At 47.3% G+C, this 14,247-nt stretch overlaps 1 protein-coding gene across 2 annotated transcripts in view; it reads right to left on the minus strand.

Moving 5' to 3' along the window:
- Nucleotides 1–10,539: 10,539 nt before the first annotated feature.
- Nucleotides 10,540–14,247, minus strand: part of RAB40C (RAB40C, member RAS oncogene family) — a 47,297-nt gene continuing 43,589 nt past the window's right edge. The window contains exons 5-6 of one of the 2 annotated variants that reach the window (XM_015819194.2): nt 13,779–14,001; nt 10,540–10,820 (exon numbers count right to left, since the gene is read on the minus strand). In XM_015819194.2, the coding sequence (XP_015674680.2) occupies nt 10,540–10,820; nt 13,779–14,001 (504 nt within the window). The remainder of the gene's footprint in view (nt 10,821–13,778; nt 14,002–14,247) is intronic. The other variant, XM_015819196.1, reaches the window with a different exon arrangement.

Below are 14,247 nucleotides of genomic sequence, written 5' to 3' on the forward strand. Positions count from 1 at the left end.
GGACTACCTGTAACTATAATTAATGTAGTGCAGTGCAAAAGGTTGTCCACCCTGCAGTTGAAGTACTTAACATTCTGGCCTATCAAAAATTGCAAGGGGACGTCACAATGAAAGGAGACGCTGCATATGCTTACAGCAGCGAGAATCAATTTTGCCCGGCACCAGAAGAAAGACACAATTCCAACAATATCTGATGGGGAATACAACTTGGAGAATCCACAGCACTGGCAAAATGTTATGTATACATAAACACAGTAGAAATTTAACCAAATTCAAGCAAGAATGGTTCACGAGTGTGTGTGTATGTGTATCTTTCTCTCTCTCTCTTTCTCTCTGTGTGTGTTTTTGTGTGTGTATAATGCATTTTCCTCTTTTTTTTGGAGAATAAATTGCTCTAATTGAGATACAGATTGATCAGAAAGGAAGGAAGGAAGGAAGGAAGGAAGGAAGAAAAAGGAAGGAAGGAAGGAAGGAAGAAAGAAAGAAAGAAAGAAAGAAAGAAAAAAAGAAAGAAAGAAAGAAGGAAGGAAGGAAGGAGGGAGGGAGGGAAGGAAGGAAGAAGGGAGGGAGGGAGAGAGGGAGGGAAGAAAAGAAAGAGGAAGGAAGGAAGGAAGAAAAAAAGAGAAAAAGGAAAGAAGGAAGGAAGGAGGAAGGGAGGGAGGGAGAGAGGAATGGAGGGAGGGAAGAAAAGAAAGAAAAAGAAAGAAAGAGGAAGGAAGAGGAAGGAATTCAAGCAAGAATGGTTCACGAGTGTGTGTGTGTGTGTATCTCTGTGTGTGTGTGTGTGTGTCTGTGTTTGTGTATAATGCATTTTCCTCTTTTTTTGGAGAATAAATTGCTCTAATTGAGACACAGGTTGATCAGAAAGGAAGGAAAAAAGGAAGGAAGGAAGGAAGGAAGAAAGAGGAAGGAAGGAAGAGAATGAATGAAGAAAGAAAGAAAGAAAGAAAGAAAGAAAGAAAGAAAGAAAGAAAGAAAGAAAGAAAGAAAGAGAAAAGGAAGCTTGCCATTTCCCAGATTTTTGACACATGGCACTCCGAAGGTTCACCAGGGCGGAGAGAGACCCAGATACAACGGTGCGTTTTAACACACACGCAGCTCCGTGACATCCAGCTTCTCCCTGGAGGTTTGAGGGGCGATCCTGGGATGCTTCTCGCTCCTGCCTGGAGATCAAACGGAGCAAGGAAGCTGGGAGTTGTCAAGGGCAACTTTTGTGTGGAACAGCAGCCCCGGCTTCCCCTGGAGGGGCCCTCTGGCTTCAGGAAGCAGCAGCCATGGGGGGCATTTGATCCCGAGGTCCCCGGCCACCCCTGGGGTGACCCCATCACCCCAAAGCCAGGAGTCTTGCCTGCTTCCCCCAGAAGGGAGCCAGCCAGGCCAGGGGGCAGGGGGGGGGGAGGATTCTCCGGGTCTGTATGGCTTCCAGATGGGCTGGATCGCGACCTCCGTCATCTCCAGCCAGCCCAGACGAGACGGGCCGGGGGCGATGGGAAGTGGAGTGCAGGTCATCTGGAAAACGTGCACGGCTTACGTCCTCGGCTCACGACAGTTCATTTAGTGGCCGTTTGAAGTTACAAGGGCACTGAAAAAAAGTGACATACGACCGCTTTTCACACTTACGACCGTTGCAGCATCCCCCCCAGGGGCCACGGGATCAACATTCATGAGCTTGGCAACTGACTCGTATTTATGACGGCTGCAGCGTCCCGGGGCCATTTTGACTGCCAGACATATTTATTTATCTTATCTTTTTAATGTCACCGAGGGGCTGGCTACTCTAGGCAGTTTACAACCATACAAAGGAAGAAATGAAAAGAGTGTAAATAGAAGTAAAACAATAGAACGATAAAATAATGGAAAAGAATGAGAATACATTAATATGATCACAAAATGATAGGGGAGTGAGGGGTCCTCGGTGCTCTCTGAGCTTGTTTTCTTGCAGAGATTTCAGTACCCAACTAATTAACATCCTCGGTGCTAGGATGTGCTCTCTGCTTATAGAGGAGGAGGAGGAGGAGGAGGAGGAGGAGGAGACAACTGTGGGATCCTTGGTGCTCTCTCAGCTTGGTTATTTTCTTGGAGACATTTCATTACCCAACTAGGTAACATTATCAATACTAGACGGGAGAGGGGTTTGCAGAGAGGAGGAGGAGGAGGAGGAGGAGGAGGAGAAGGAGAAGAAGAAGAAGAAGAAGAAGAAGAAGAAGAAGAAGAAGAAGAAGAAGAAGAAGAAGAAGAAGAAGAACAACAACAACAACAACAACAACAACAACAACAACAACAACAACAACAACAACTGTGGGGTCCTTGGTGCTCATGGAGCTTGGTTGTTTTCTTGCAGACGTTTCATTACCCAACAAGGTAACATCATCAGATGAGTGGAGAGCAAAAACCAAAGGCTGGTGTGTGTGTGTGTGTGTGTGTGAGAGAGAGAGAGAGAGAGAGAAAGAGAGAGAGAGAGAGAGAGAGAGAGAGACTGCCATCTATCCAACAGTCACCTTCAGTATAGAATCCCAGTGGGTTGGGTCCCCAGGTCAATGTGCAGAGTCAGCTCTTCAGCTCTGCAAAAGGATAGGCGGTTGGGGGCCAATTATTACCGTAGGTGTAGTTTGTTCCAAAGGGTGGGCACTGCAGCGGAGAAGGATCTTCTTCTGTTTCCCAACAGTTAAGATTTCTTTGACCGACCGGATCCATAGTAGGCCCTCTCCGCTAGCCACGAGCAGGACAGGCCTTTCTTAGCAGGACCGAGATTATGAATGGCCTGTTTAAACTGAGTAGCTTAAGCTTCGGCACTTCCCAAATTTTTACTACTGTGGGAAGACCGCAAACTGTTCCCCCGGAGGCCCTGGACTTCTGAAAATATCAAAGACTGCCAAACTGCTTTCTGCGGAAGCCGGGTGGCTAATAAATCAGCGCGAGGAACAGCAAAACTAGCAATGGATTCAGTTTCTCTCTCCTGGTTCTGCCAAGCAACGGGCAATAATTTGGTTTCTTGCAGCTGGGTTTTGGCAACCGAGGGAGGGGAAAATGGCTGCATCAAGCTAGGTTTGGAGAAGGGGGGAGAGCAAGGATTCAGCAGCAAATTTCATCTTTAGATTCCCCCCCCTCCCCAAGCTCACGACCCCCTTGCACACAGAAAGACATCTGCCAGGAAACAGAACGTACAACACCTGTCAGTCATTTTATCCTGCTGTGTGTTTCTCAATTGCACCTGAAATTACAACCAACGCCTGGTGCGCTTGGGACACACGGAGAGGAGAGGATTCGTCCAATGCTTTGTTGATCCTTCCCAACTTTGGGATGGGGTGTTTTTGTTTTGCTTTTGAGAGAAAGAAAACAGGCATGGGGAGGGGGGTTTCTGTATTATTCAATCCCCAGGTTGGCTTTGCTTTGATCCGGCTGATTGGTGGTTACTTAACTAGGAAAAGACCAATTTGATGGATGAAATTCTGTGGGAAGAGAACAGATCCAACTGGCCGGCTTTGTTCGGTTCCCAGTTGATGAGCAGGATCAGAAAAGATCAAGAGGGAATAGATGACTTCTCTAGGAGGGGGACCAAGGTTCTCCCCAAAATTGAGCTTGTATGACAGCGTCGTCCTGTGCGATAGCTGAATTTTGGCAAGATTTGAAATTTTATCTTGCCGGGTGAGCAGTGATGAATAACAAAGATGATTAGGGGACTGGAGGCTAAAGCATATAAGGAACGGCTGCTGGAATTGGAGATGTCTAGTTTAATGAAGAGAAGGACGAGGGGGGACAGGATAGCAGTCTTCCAGTATCTCAGGGGCTGCCCCAAAGAAGAGGGAGTCAAGCTATTCTCCAAAGCACCTGGAGGCAGGACAAGAAGCAACGGGTGGAAACTAATCAAGGAGAGAAGCAACCTAGAACTAAGGAGAAACTTCCTGACAGTGAGAACAATTAACCAGTGGAACAACCTGCCTCCAGAAGTGGTGAATGCTCCAACACTGGAGGTTTTTAAGAAGAGACTGGACAGCCATTTGTTCGAAATGGTATAGGGTTTCCTGCCTGAGCAGGGGGTTGGACCAGATGACCTCCAAGGTCCCTTCCAACTTTACTATTATTATTATTATTATTATTATTATTATTATTATTATTATTATTATTATTATTATTATTATTATTATTATTATTATTATCTGTTGTCCTCAAGAGCACAAATTTGTTCTAGATGTCTCTTTATACAAAACAGGAGGACTCTGAAATGGATTCTAGATCTGTTGTTATTGTGGAACTGATCTAATAAACCATCAGGTCTTTTCAGATGCAACAATAAACTGAAGGGCACTGTGATGTACACAAACATCACATGCTCCCATTCTAGTTTAGCCACAAGGAAGAAATGGGATATCATGGGATGCCATCCAGCTTGTAAATTTGCAGATTAAAAACAATTTTTTTTGCCATGTATACATTCAAACTAGACTGTGATGTTTCTGGGTCATGTATGTATGTGTACGTGGGTATATGCATAATGGAATTTTTTTTTGGGAGAGCTGAATGCAACGAAATTTCATTTTAATGTATGTTGATTAGGGTACATTTAAAGTGACAATAGTTTTTAATTCTACTCTCCTCTCCTCTCCATTATCTTCTAGTCTAAATCTCTGAAATATCATCCCTTTGAAGATTAATTTGGCCATCTCTGTTGACCCGTCTGTAAGGCCTTGAAGATTGACATCTGGGGCTGCAAGCGTATGACAGAGTCTGTCTTTTGGTGGTGTTAAATGTTGGACTGAATTTTATCATTTTTCCCAGTTGCTTTATGGTGTGTGTGTGTGTGTGTGTGTGTGATTCTTGTTAGCCAGCTAGAGTTCTGCATTTGAGACGGGCCGGCATATAAACATCCTAAATAAATGAGTAAATGAACTAATAAGCAAATAAACAGAAGTTGTGTCTACCACATTAACCCAGTTTAGTGTTACATGTTATCTGGGTCATTACCTTTTCCAACAATAGGAGCACTGAACCTAGAAACTGAGAAATGCTTTTGAACCTCAAAAATTTTATGATGGGCAAGTTACTGATCTGTTGCTGAAATCTCAGGTAAGATTGTGAAATAAAACGAATTGCATTAAAAAAACAACAAAAAAAAATCCTTTCCAGGATTTTATATTAAAGATTCTGATTAAAGAAGTCTGCCGGTAGCTCAAATGGAAGAATCCTGAGATTAAAGTACTCTCTGCTCCACTTCACAACAGTGCTGTTATGTCAGCACTGACTGGATAAGCTGGGACATTGCAGGAAATTCAAATTTATTTTTGAAAACTATTCAAATACACGTATTATCTGTCCCTCTTGCTATGTAACTCACAGCGTCGCAATCTTGTCCTGTCTACAAGAAAGCTCCAGTTTGGAATAGTGATAAAAATGTTTTCAAAAATTTAACATGTGTAGTGTCAGCAGCAATAGATGTTTTACTAAGCAAAGAAATTAAAATACTTCATAAATAATGATACAAGCCCAGAGATAGCACACCGCTTCACAGTCCTCTCTAAGCGGTTTATAGAGTCAGCCTCTTGCCCCCAACAATCTGGGTCCTCATTTTACCGACCTCGGAAGGATGGAAGGCTGAGTCAACCTTGAGCCGGTCAGGATCAAACTGCTGGCAGTAGGCAGAATTAACCTGCAATACTGCATTCTAACCACTGCGCCACCACCATTCTCGGTGGGTCTGAGGGCCCCGATTAGTAGCTAAAAAGAAAAGTATAGGTAGCTCCTATATATGCTATTATATGTTCCATGAAAAGATACAGATCTAATTATGAAATTTTTTTTGCTTTCTGAGAGATTTCTTAAATCTAAAGAGGTACTTTGTCTATTTCAGAAACAAGGCTTAAAATCTGGAGACAGCGAGTTCCAGTGCCGCTTAGGCATAAAAGCCATCTGGGTGACTTTAGATCCATCACTAGGAGATGGCGAGTTCTAGCCCTTCCTTGGGCACAAAACGCTTAGTTGGGTCTCTTTGGGCCACTCACCAAAGAAGCAGCGAGTTCTAATCTTGCCTTAGGAATGAGAGCTGGATGTCAAGGCTGCTAACATTGGATGTTCTTGCCTTGACAACATATGGAGATGCAGCCTTCTTCTTTCTTATGCTTTACTCTTAGAATTAGACGATACTGGGGAGGAGGAATGTGATGGGAGTTAGTTAGACATAACAATTTTGTAATAGTGTGTGAATTCAGGGCTTTTGAAATAAGAGTTGATAAGAAATGGCTGGGATGGAGTAATGGAGGGAAAGTCTGCATTTCAAACTAATTGGAGAATGTGGTTTATGACGGTAAATTAGAGGGGGGAATTGTGCTTTGATACTATGTGTTCAGGGGAGGGGAATTCAGCTTTTGGCTTCAACTACGTTAGTGCCGATGCTATGCTACTCCAATAAAGATTGCCTCGAAGTTCTCTGAAGAGTTTCCTCTGTCGGAACCATGACACTGACTGGATGGCTTTAGGCCAGTCCTTCTCTGTCAGCCCAACCAGCCTCAGTGGGTTGTTGTGGGAAAAATAAGAGGAAGGGGTACTAAATATCTTTTTGTTGTCGTAAGTTATTTCTCAAATCAAGGCAGGATATTATTTTTTTTTTTTAAAAAAGGCTGTCTTTTCTCTTCATCAACACAGCAGTCGTAATACTGGAATACACGACTTTCTAAAGATGCCTGAAACAGAACGATGTGTTGCACAGGGAGATCAAGGTGTGGTTGTTAACTTTCTCAGGATGTCCTTTGCTGAAAGGCTCCAAATAAAATCTATCCGCAGGACCCAGAAGGGAGCTGCAGGCTGGTGTGTGCAAACCCGCCTTGCCTTGGCACGGAAGGGAGATATTCTCAACCTAGCCAAAGTGTGAAGAAGACACCGCCTTTTGATCCGGCTCTTAAGTCCCTGCCCAAAAGCTCCACTGCTTCAAATGAGGTCATTAATCAAGGGCCTTCCACTGTTCTCTCCTGGGAATATCGCATCCACACAAGCTCCCTTAATCCCTGTTAAATCCTCCCTGTCCATCTTTTCCCCCTCCTCCTTTGCCCTCGCCCTGTCCTTCAGCATCACCCTCTGAAAAAGCAGCCCCATCAAAGCTCGTCCCCGGATAGACATTCCACAGCCAAAAGGGTGGTTTCGAAAGAAAAATAATAATAATAATTTTTTTCCCCGTGGTTTGTGTGTTTAATTTATATAAAAACCGTCACTTTTAACATGGACTGTACAAAGCAATTAAAAACAGGAGGAAGAGCGTCCCACAGCAGCTGAGTTTTTAGTGTTTGATCTCGGATCACATTCTCGGAACGTTAATAAAATCAGCTACAAACAAACCCGGATCGGATCAGCAAGCGTACTGGAGAAAGGCACCTCTGCAAAAACCTGACATGATTAAAAAAAAAAAAAGCAACAGGTGGGGGGTGGAGAGAATCTGCAGAGGTGAGGTTGAAACAATTCTCAGGCGATTCAAGAAGAAACTTAAAAGAAGAGATCGGGTCCCGACTCTCCATCTGCAGCATCTTTCGACTTTCTGGACGGGGAAACAGCCGCGCCTACCTCTTGGGATCAAAGGAAGAGCGGCGGGGCGTGCTAAGTGCCAAGCCGCACGGGCGAGGATTCCCTGTAACTCTTCAGAAGAAACACACACACAATGCACATTCTCGAGCTGTTTTAGGAAGGAGCTATTTTAAAACCCAGGCTGGAAAGATGGCTGCCTCCGGGATCACCTGTTTCCCCACGTCGCTCCAGAATGCCAGGCCTTTGAGTCAGCGATTTGTGTCCTGCTCCATTTTGAGCAGGCGGCAACAGGTGGCCAGGGCCGGGCGGACATACCCCACAAATCTCCCGGGCTTCTGCGCTCCCTGCCCTTGGCTTGGCACTCGCTTTCTTCACAGGCCAGGAAGAGGCCGACGGAGGCTTTATCTCCCCTGCCCTTGACCCGTCCCCGCCACCTGGCTTGAGCTGGTCCGAGCGCTGGGACTCGCTCGGTCCTTGGTGCCAAGCGATCTCCGAGCAGCCGAGGGAGGCATGGGGGCGCCAACCAGGCTCTTGTCCCAAAAAAAAATAATTATGGAACAAAATGGGCGATCAGCCGTGCCCTCGGGCACTGAACAGCATCATGCAGCCCGCTCCATCTGTGGCACAGTGAAGGGCCAATTCCTCTGGCTGGCGGCTGCGGAGAGGGAAGGCATCTTGGAGAAGACGCTTAACGGGGAGCCATGGGGATTGAAGTGGTGGGGAGGGAGGAGAGGGGGGTATTGGGTTGGGTGAACGAGCTAAAACCCCCAAGAGGAGCCCTTGCACGGGTGTCATCAAAATTCAAGTGCTGCCTGGCGTTTGTCGCTTTTCCTCAGTTTCCTACCGAGTTCTTTCCATGTCAACCCAGGTTAGAAGGCCTTTAGAGCAAGGCTCTCCAGCCCTGGCAATGTTAAGACTTGTGGACTTCAACTCCCAGAATTCCTCAGCCATCATGGCTGGCACGGGAGTTAGAAGGCCTTTAGAGCAAGGCTCTCCAGCCCTGGCAATGTTAAGACTTGTGGACTTCAACTCCCAGAATTCCTCAGCCATCATGGCTGGCACGGGAGTTAGAAGGCCTTTAGAGCAAGGCTCTCCAGCCCTGGCAATGTTAAGACTTGTGGACTTCAACTCCCAGAATTCCTCAGCCATCATGGCTGGCGGGGGAGCGCTTGGAGTTGAAGTCCACAAGTCTTAACACTGCCAAGATTGGAGAGCCTTGCTTTAGAAGACTACTAACTCAGGTTGGAAGAAAAACCCACATCCGCAGAGGAAACAGCTGGCTGATGGGAGACATAAAACCAGCCCAAGCCAACCGCTGGCCAGAGGGCACCAGAAACAGCCCAGAAGCCCCCCCCCCCCCCCCCACACGCACAAAAGAGCAAAACTGCAACTCGGTTTGAAGGAAGACTCTGCCATGGAACTACTAGAGGACAACATTGAAGGAAGCGGCTTAATGGACAGACATGATCTGGTCGATTAGGGGTTTTTTTTAGGCCGCCTCAGCTTGAAGGTTTGGGGGCCAGGTGCACCTCCTTCCAACGTCCCTTCCAGCTTTCAAGAAATTTACACCTCCGCCTGTTCTTGGGAGAGACTCCCACCACTCCAGGGCCTCTTGGCACAAGATGGAGCATGAAGAACAACGGAGTCCCTCAGTTGCTAAGGTCATCGTGGAGTCTCCTCCAAACACAATCTGGATCACAACCCCAGCAGGTTGGAAGACCGTCAACGCAAGCTGCCGTTGACCGAGCCGATGCCAAAAGCATGCAAATATTTCCGCACGGCCCAACAATTGTGCGAAGGAGGTTAAATCGGGAACTCTGGGTGGGACTTTGCCCTCCAGCTCTCAACTATGCTTAGCCAGGTGGGAGAATATTCCCTCCCTCCCAACCACCATCTTTTCTGACTTGTGAATTCTGATCTACCTGACCCTTTTGCCTTCCTTTCCTGGAAGGCAGAGAGGGCTCCAGCGTGACCTGCCGCTAACCAACTCCAGATGTTGACCGGCATTAGCCCCCTCCCCTCCCTCTGGCCGCCCCCACAAGCAGGTAATCCCATTCAAGCCTAACTTTTGCTGTCTGTCTGAGCTGTGCACTTGCTACCAGGAATGTCTGGAAAACTATTTTTTTAAAAAAAAAAAAAGGCAAGGCAAGGCAAAGCAAAGCAAACCTTCCCTCCTTCTTAAATCTATTCATCTTCATCTATTCTTTCCTAGAAAAAAAAGGAAGAAAGGAAGAAAGAAAGAAAACTCGCTCAAGACTCCTAACAACTCTCCAGGGTGTTAGATCATTTCACCTCCTGACCCCTGCCAGCCCCCCACCCACCCTCTGACTTCAATTAGCCCCAGAATTCAAGGCTGAGCGCTGCTATTTACAAGATCCGTGGCCTTGGCTTAAAAAAAACAGACCAGAGGTGCAGCGTGGGGGGGGGACAGCGTGGGGGGGGGGACAGCAGGCAGATTTCACATGGTGAGCTAATTTCTTTATAAATAAAGCCGAAAGACATCAAGTGGCCTGCTGCTTCCTCAGGAGCCCCAGGCAGCCATAGTCTTCGTCCGGTCGAAGCGGGACTTCGTCTGGGTCACGTCGGTCCAACCGGGGTTTCCTTTCGTGCACGTAGCACCACCGGCAATCCCCCTTGGGAAAACCAAGGATTAAAGGGGCAGCACGCTGCCCTCCATATCAACACCCCCCCAAAAAAACCCTTCCCCTCCGCCCCCAAAAAAAGAAAACCCAGAAGAAGAAGAAAAAAAAAATTCACGCCCTGGAGGCTGCTTCTCCTCTCCTGGCAGAGAAGGGGAAGACCTATTGCATTCTGGGAAAGCTAGCACGGTGCGCCCCGTCCTTTCCTTCCGCCTGGGGTCCCGCCACGCCGAGCCGGTTCTTTTGCAAACCCGTGGCCGATGCGGTGGGCGTGTGGCCGTCGAGGTGACAGAGGAATGGGTGACGTGCGTGTCGACATCTATACATCGGCAAGCAGGTGCAGGTGCATGCGGTGGGAGGAGACCTCCCCCCCCTCCCGGGGGTGCCTCCCCCGCTAAGAGATCTTGCAGTTGTTCCGCGAGCAGTTCTGCGGCGGGCTCTGTGGCGGGCGGATGGACTTGGAGCGCTTCAGGCTGTTGCCTTTGCTGCCGCTGCCCCCTCCGCTGCTCGCCAGGGAGTAGGAGCGGCCGTGCATCATGACGGCGTTCATGCCGTTGGCCATGGAGAAGGATTTCAGGTGGCTCTTGATGGTGACCGGGAGAGGCAGCTTATCGATCAGGTGGACCGGCGTGCAGGAGACGATGGCCCGACAACAGAGGTCTTGGAGGCTGAAGACTGGAAAGGGGCGGGGAGGTGGGAAAAGGAGGAATGAAAAAGGAAGACGGTCTCATTCTGGAAGGCTGAACACAAGGAGTCAAGAATATAGTCTAGGACGGTCCGGTGGTTAAGGCACAGGGGCTAGAAACCAGACGACTGGGAATTCTAGTCCTGCTTTAGCCATGAAAGACAGCTGGGTGATTTTGAACCAATCACTAGGAGATGGTGAGTTCTAGTCCCACCTTAGGCATGAAAGCTGGCTGGGTGACTTTGGGGCAATCACCAGGAGATCGTGAGTTCTAGTCCCGCCTTAGTCATGAAAGACAGCTGGGTGACTTTGAGCCAATCACTAGGAGACTGAAAGTTCTAGTCCCGCCTTAGGCATGAAAGCCAGCTGGGTGACTTTGGACCAATCACTAGGAGATTGTGAGTTCTAGTCCCACCTTAGCCATTAAAGCAGCTGGGTAACTTTGAACCAATCACTAGGAGATCGTGAGTTCTAGTCCCGCCTTACCCATTAAAGCAGCTGGGTAACTTTGAACCAATCACTAGGAGATTGTGAGTTCTAGTCCCGCCTTCGGCATGAAAGCCAGCTGGGTGACTTTGAACCAATCGCTAGGAGATGGTGAGTTCTAGTCCCACCTTAGGCATGAAAGCCGACTTGGTGACCTTGGGCCAGTCACTCTCTCTCAGCCCAACTCACTTTGCAGGGTTGTTGTGGCAAAAACAGGAGGAGGAAGAAGTCTCTGGAGAGGACCATTAAAATGGCTTCCCTGGCTGGAGATGGTGGGAGGACCAGCCTAGTTTAGAGGTGTCATGTATGTGAGAATGACCTTGAGGGACATTAGGGAAGGACCAGGTAAGAAAGGGGGAGCCCTCCATGGCTTATTAGCCAGAGGAAAAAAACTAGGAGGCACCCGCCCTAACTTAGCAGATGTTGGGAGATTTGTACTATCAGGCTTGCAAGATTCTGTTAACTTAGCCTTATAATAAAGTAGAATTAACTCATCCCGTCTTGTTCCCTGTCTGCTTGACTTGGAAGGGTGACCAGAAGTGAGCAGACATGAGGTGGGAGGACAGCCCGGGCAGAATGTAGTCCAACTGGACAAGCTCTGGCAACCTCGAGCAAACAATTCTGACCTCTGGCCTCTTCCCAACAGCTGGACTGGGCTCTACAAGCAGGAGAGGTGCATGTCGGTGAGAACTGAAGACCTTGCATTTTCTGCTTCACTCAATGAGCTCAAGGGTCTGTTTCATGCAGCTGGCCTCCCACTTTGGAGATGGGATGTTTGCCCTGGGGCAGACATTAAAGGGACGGTGATGTCCAGGCATGGTTTCTAAGCAGGCTTTACGCAGCATCCCAAAACAAATCTAATGAGATCAACTGAAGCCAAATTACTACTAGTGAAGCAGAGATAAATTCACTCCCTTCTCTTCTTCCTCTTCTATGCCCCCTGTACATCCATGTTCCTGGATTTACACCTAAGCAGCCAACTCAAGTACTTTGGCCACCTAATGAGAAGGAAGGACTCCCTGGAGAAGAGCCTGATGCTGGGAAAGATGGAGGACAATAGAAGAAGGGGACGACAGAGAAGGAGGTGGCTGGATGGAATCACTGAAGCAGGAGGCGTGAGCTTCAATGGACTCCAGAAGATGGCAGAGGACAGGAAGGCCTGGAGGAACGTTGTCCATGGGGTCACGGTGGGTCGGGCACGACTTCGCAACTAACAACAAGCCAACCAGCAGCCTCTCCTGGTGCAGACCCTAAATGTTCCCCACTTTTCAATGCGTAGTTTGGCCTACGGGCCTCAATACAAGAGGACAGGAGAGAACATTGCAAGGTCCAGAAAAACGGACGTTGCTTGTGAATAGACTTTCCGTCCTTTCCGTGGACCAGAAATTCGTGTCCAGCCCAGAAATTAGGCACTGCCACCTTCTGGTTAAAAGATGAACTGCACCTCAGAAGAAGACAAGCAAAGATAGCTTGCCAAGAAACTTTTGCAAAAACTAAGATGGTCAAAATGACCACCAAGGCCCAAGCGTTTTAGGGCTTTAATTATGTATTAATCAAATCTTATTAGTCAAAATTCTTCTTGGCTGTGGGGGCCTGCCTTTATGGAATATCCTTCCTCCCTGAAATTAGATTAGCTTCATTTCTTTTGATATTCCGGAAGGACCTCATGAGATAATTATGGTATCGGGCCTGGGGCTGCAAAGGAAGTGGAGATGTTCTTAGAAGTTTCCACTGCTGAGCTGGCTGTTTTTATTCCCTCTTTCTTTAGGTACATATCTTGTTTTTATAATATAATGTGATTTCTGTATTTTTTTTATATCCATGCTTTCGGTTTTGTGTGTGCCTTTGGTGAGATGGGAACCATATACATTTGATTAAAGAATACGTAGATAGCTAGCTAGTTAAATGGCTTTAATCTCTTGGAATAATTTGAAATCTCACAGGATGGCTCTTTTCATAAAGGATGCTATCGTTCACAGCTGTCTCCCAATCCAGTTCTTTATATAAAGGATTAAGAATTTGTTAAGCCAGTTTCTGCAGCTAAGTTAAAGGGTCAGCTTTGCTCCAAGGACATATGGGAAGGAGACACGACCTATAAGGCAAGACACAATTTTGAATACACAATATTCTACCAATAGAAGAGAGTATTTGTGACTTAGAGCTGAACTGTGGAGTCCTTGGTGGTGAGCTTGGTATTTTTTTTGCGGACGTTTCCTGACCCAACTAGGTAACGTCATCAGTGCTAGAAGGGAGTGAGGTTTGCTTATACAACATTCCCAGCGACAATGACAGGGCAAGCCAGCCACTTGGATGTAAACAGAGGGAAAACTCCACGCCCTTCTTGCTCTGATGATGTGATCTAGTTGCTTAATGAAATGTCTCTGCAAGAAAACAATCAAGCTCAGAGGATACCTGCACAAAAAAGGAGGGAACTTTGGGGGGGGGAAACTAAATTTACTCACCTCTGTTGGGCCTCCAGATCTTCTCCATGCCGTGTCTCATCAGCACAATGCGGGACAACTCGGTGAAGGACTCAATCACGTTGAAGTTGCACAACGGGCTGACTTCAAAGAAGGTCATGCAATTCTTCTCTGCGTAGGATCGGGCCTGCTCCGTGGGCACCTGCCGCTTGAAGGCCAGGTGAAGGCGGTTGCCCACCAGGATCCGGGGCACGCCGGGGGCATGCTGTAAGGAGACACAGAATAAAAGTGATGGACGTGGGTACTCGTGTGCCATCCATTAACTGTATCCATAGCTTTTTGCAGTTGCAAATGATCACCCCCCCAAAGGTGCTTTTCAAAAGGAGACTGGACTTCCCTATTTTTTTTTTCTTTTTAAAGTTTTGCTTCTCATCGGAGAAGTTTCTTCACTTCTGGAACTGAAGAAGCTTCTTGGATGAGAAACGAAAACTGTTTTCTAAGAACGAACGAA

Source organism: Protobothrops mucrosquamatus, unplaced genomic scaffold, assembly GCF_001527695.2.
Source record: "Protobothrops mucrosquamatus isolate PMUCROS unplaced genomic scaffold, P.Mucros_1.0 scaffold873, whole genome shotgun sequence".
NCBI classification, from domain to species: Eukaryota; Metazoa; Chordata; class Lepidosauria; order Squamata; family Viperidae; genus Protobothrops; species Protobothrops mucrosquamatus.